Source organism: Bactrocera tryoni, chromosome 4, assembly GCF_016617805.1.
Source record: "Bactrocera tryoni isolate S06 chromosome 4, CSIRO_BtryS06_freeze2, whole genome shotgun sequence".
Lineage (NCBI taxonomy): Eukaryota > Metazoa > Arthropoda > Insecta > Diptera > Tephritidae > Bactrocera > Bactrocera tryoni.
This window is the reverse complement of record NC_052502.1, coordinates 12645282-12648981: the sequence shown is the minus strand read 5'-3', so window position 1 is coordinate 12648981 and position 3700 is coordinate 12645282. Positions and strand designations below refer to the sequence as shown.

General features: G+C 41.3%; 1 protein-coding gene across 1 annotated transcript; it reads right to left on the bottom strand.

Annotated features, from left to right (window-relative positions):
* Positions 1-1283: 1283 nt before the first annotated feature.
* Positions 1284-3214, bottom strand: LOC120776197. The gene is made up of 3 exons (XM_040106823.1): positions 2898-3214; positions 2339-2837; positions 1284-2282 (listed from the first exon to the last, which is right to left on the bottom strand). Exons 1-3 carry the CDS (start codon positions 3212-3214, stop codon positions 1293-1295), a joined length of 1806 nt encoding a protein of 601 aa, XP_039962757.1. The 3' UTR covers positions 1284-1292.
* Positions 3215-3700: the final 486 nt, after the last annotated feature.

Sequence of the window (3700 nt, the reverse complement as noted above, 5' to 3'; positions counted from 1 at the left end):
CCAGAGCATCAGAAGAACTTCTTCGCTGTAAATGGTTGGTGCTGCCAGCTTATACTGTGTGCAGAATCCTCAAGGCCGTCCAGAATAACAACACGCTTGACCAACTCGCCGAAGCTGTAGACAGTACCATAGAAACACACAACAACTCTCAAGTCATGTCAACCAGCATGCATCTTCCAGCTAATGTCCAGGTCGCGGCGAACAGTGGTCTTCATTCCCAAACACATCTCAGTCACGACACCAAGTACTCTGTCGAACACAGGCTGAACAATCTGGAGAGGGCCATTGAGACTCTGATAGCCGCACTCTCCGAGCTGACCAGCAAAGTCAGTAAAAGCAGCGACAGAAGGCCACGATTACGATCTCGAACTCCGGGACCATCAGACTCCTGTTTTTAACGCAGCAGATTCGGTGGGAGCGCTTAACGATGCCTTCAGCCCTGCACCCACAAGCTCGCAGGAAACTAACGAGGCTGTGGATCTCAGTCAAGGTGGTTGGCGACAGCAGTCATCATGTTTCATGTAGCAAGGAGTATCGCCTGCATGTACATGACAGATATTGACACCAGAGATTCCTCGTTGACTCTGGCAGAGTGGTCTCTATAGTACCACGAGCTTTTGCCAAGCAAAAGCTGGAACTCTCAGAATTTAAAATCTACGCAGCAAACTCAACTAGCATCAACACATACGACCGTCAACCAGTTAGACTCAACCTTGGTCTACGTAGAGCATTCGTATGAACCTTCATCATAGCTGATCTTCAGTCTGCGATCATTGCTGTTAACTTCATCGTACAATATGGTCTACTGATAGATCTCAAAAAACATCGACACATCGACACGCTGACATCACTTATAACGACGGGAGAAATTGAATATTGAAATCATAGTTTTATTTTTAAAATAACGATGTAGAAATAAAGCTCCACAGACAAAAAAGCGGATCAACTCTGACTGACAAACTCTAAGTACACCGGCGGATTAGGACTCATCGGATCCGAACAAAATTTATAAGGTTTTCAGGTTTCTTTTAAGATATGGAAAGTTAAGAAAGGCAGTTTTTATTCCACAGAATTATTGTTACATTTTATTGCTTATTAAAACGTAGAAGGAGTATATTTTTTCTTTGTTTCGTACTAGTTTTACATAATACGGAGTAACACCGAAAATTGTCAATATTTTAGCTTTGATTTGCATTATTTTGAAAAGAAAATATTTAATTTTGTGTATGCATAAGCTTTTAATGTCCCAAAGCTATGTATAAGAACTGCCGAAGCACCTTATTAAGGACTTGCTATATTTTAGAAAGTAGGCTTTTTAAAATCCTTACACGAAGTGACAAAATCTCCAAGCCAAAAACCAACAATGCCAAACCTAAGCCTATACCAAGCATTACAAAGACGACATAGACATCTCCCAAAACGATGACATCAACCTGATTTGGATCTTCATTTCTATAGTTGAACTCTACCTGATACCAGCCCTTCACCAAGCCCGCCGAGCGTATCCACCAAATCTCCTGCTCAAACTGATCAATCAAGAATGAATGCTTTGCCAAATACATGGTGCTTTGAAAATTCATGAAATCATTGCTCAAAATCACAAAATAATCCGTTTTGTTGTGCCGCTTCTTGTAGTAACGCAAGAAATCTTGAGTTTCAATCGCGACGTAATTCCGTTTGGAGACGTGCCTTACATAATCAAAGACGCTCAAACCATCCAAACCCGTTGTCGTAATCGTTGGTAGTTTTCTCAAAAGCTCCACATCAGTTAGTAAACCACGATTGAAAACCGATATAACGGTTGTGAAATTGCGCGCAACAAGCTCATCCAAATTCGACGGCACAGGCGCGATTGTATCATGATGTGCGTAAGTGAAGAGTACTCCCTGGTAGACGGTACGTATCAGCAGGGTAAAGCATAACCAAATGATGAATAGTAGGCGTCCATAATGGCACATTGGCGTATGTGTTGTTGGCATGCCAAGTAGAATGGATAGGGTGTTCAAGAACGGCTGCACATTCTTCTCCAAACTTTGCTTATAACATTTGCTCAATACAGCGAACAACACCCAGCATAGGAGGTACGTGCTCCAAATGAGTGACCATGTAATCGCATCGAAGGGAAATATGAACAGCTCCAAGGAATTTAAACTATATGCCTTCTTGGAGACGCATAAAATCTGACGCGTCTGGTAATAGCTGGAGACGGCTGAAACAACATCCAGCAGTGCGGGCCTCTGACTGAAAGCACCCAAACCCATATCGGCTTCGCCGTGCTGTAGCTAAAAGAAGACAAACATGCATTATTTTGGAGTCACGAAATTCCTCTAGTATTTACCATTCTAATAGCGCCAAACTGGAATACTATATTATCGGGTGGCACTTTAACTTCTATTGTGAAATTTAATATTTCGCTCAGCTGACGCAACAAATGGCCCTCGATGCCGCCCACTACATGGCTGACGCCCCGTTCATCCGTATGTAAGAACGTGAAAGGTGGTATGTGTCGAATAGCGGCGCGCAAGACACAGCCATGGAAGTTCTTTAACTTGCGTGGAAATAGTGTCGAGTTCAGGAAATGCGTGCCATTGAAACGACTTATAAGCGTCGGCTCCACGCTACCGCAAAAGTGGTCCGTAAAGGGAAAATACGAGTAGACCATTATTTCACCACGAGCATTTTGTGTCTGTACACTGCAGTTAATCATCGAGTTCGCCCAACAATACGCAAAGATCTGCTGTAGATTGGACTGCATCTCTGCATCGCGCACTTGCAGAAAGATATAGTAATACTCGTTGTAGTTGTTGTGACGCGAGTCGGACGCAATGTCGATCTCACTGGAATCGTTAGTGCATTATATTATATGTAAACTAAAATTCCATAGAGTTTCGACTCACCGAAATGCCTGAAATGAGTCCGTTAGTATGAGATTGAAACGCTTTGTGCCGTTTACGCGCCGCATAGAGTGCTTGTGGAACACCACAAACCGCACCATAGATATACCCCACATGTGGAACAGCTTTTCCATGAGGTTGTTGTAAAAATTACATGTGTGTCGATCACGACAGCACAAAATGAGCGTAAAGAATGTGCCCACCTGGAGAAGATGATTGTGTATGACTTGTATTGTAGCATGTGCGGCTACGAGATTCGCCTCGTCATGCTGTTCGCCCGATCTGCTGTAATAGCTCGAGTACAATTGCGTTATGTTCATTTTGAACAGAAATTAATCAGTTCCAAAGACCTATTCGACAATATAGTTGAAGTGCTACTAAAACCATAACCTCAAAGGATCCACTATTTATTAAGAACACTTCAGTATACCTTGTTTTTCTTAACAGTTTAAACATGGATTTGTTTGCTTAAGTTAATGTGAAATTAATTACAGCATAAAGTTAAATTTATTTGGCAGAAAGTTAAACAAAAACTACTTAAATTTTGTTTATGAAAATATTTTCCACGAAACATCAATTTATTTTAGTTTGAGTAAGCAACCTGTCACAATTGTTTCGCTTCATGGAAAGCAATTGGTATATGTGCTTCCAACGACGTAATCCTTTCAAACAACCGACAACAACTTTTAGGTTATCCAATTGTACAAAACAGCTAGTCGAAGATATTAGTTGATTAATGATCACTAGGTAAACAGTAATCAAACTATGTCTGTAAATTCATAAAACATTTTTTACAACAACTATTT

What these genes read in the sequence shown, in the direction of transcription:
- LOC120776197 (XM_040106823.1), bottom strand. Translation starts at nt 3,214, where the DNA reads ATGAACATAACGCAATTGTACTCGAGCTATTACAGCAGATCGGGCGAA. An exon ending in GACTCATTTCAGGCATTTCG is followed by an intron (nt 2,838 to 2,897) that starts GTGAGTCGAAAC and finishes TAACGATTCCAG; the next exon opens with TGAGATCGACATTGCGTCCG. An exon ending in AGTTTGGCGCTATTAGAATG is followed by an intron (nt 2,283 to 2,338) that starts GTAAATACTAGA and finishes GTCTTCTTTTAG; the next exon opens with CTACAGCACGGCGAAGCCGA.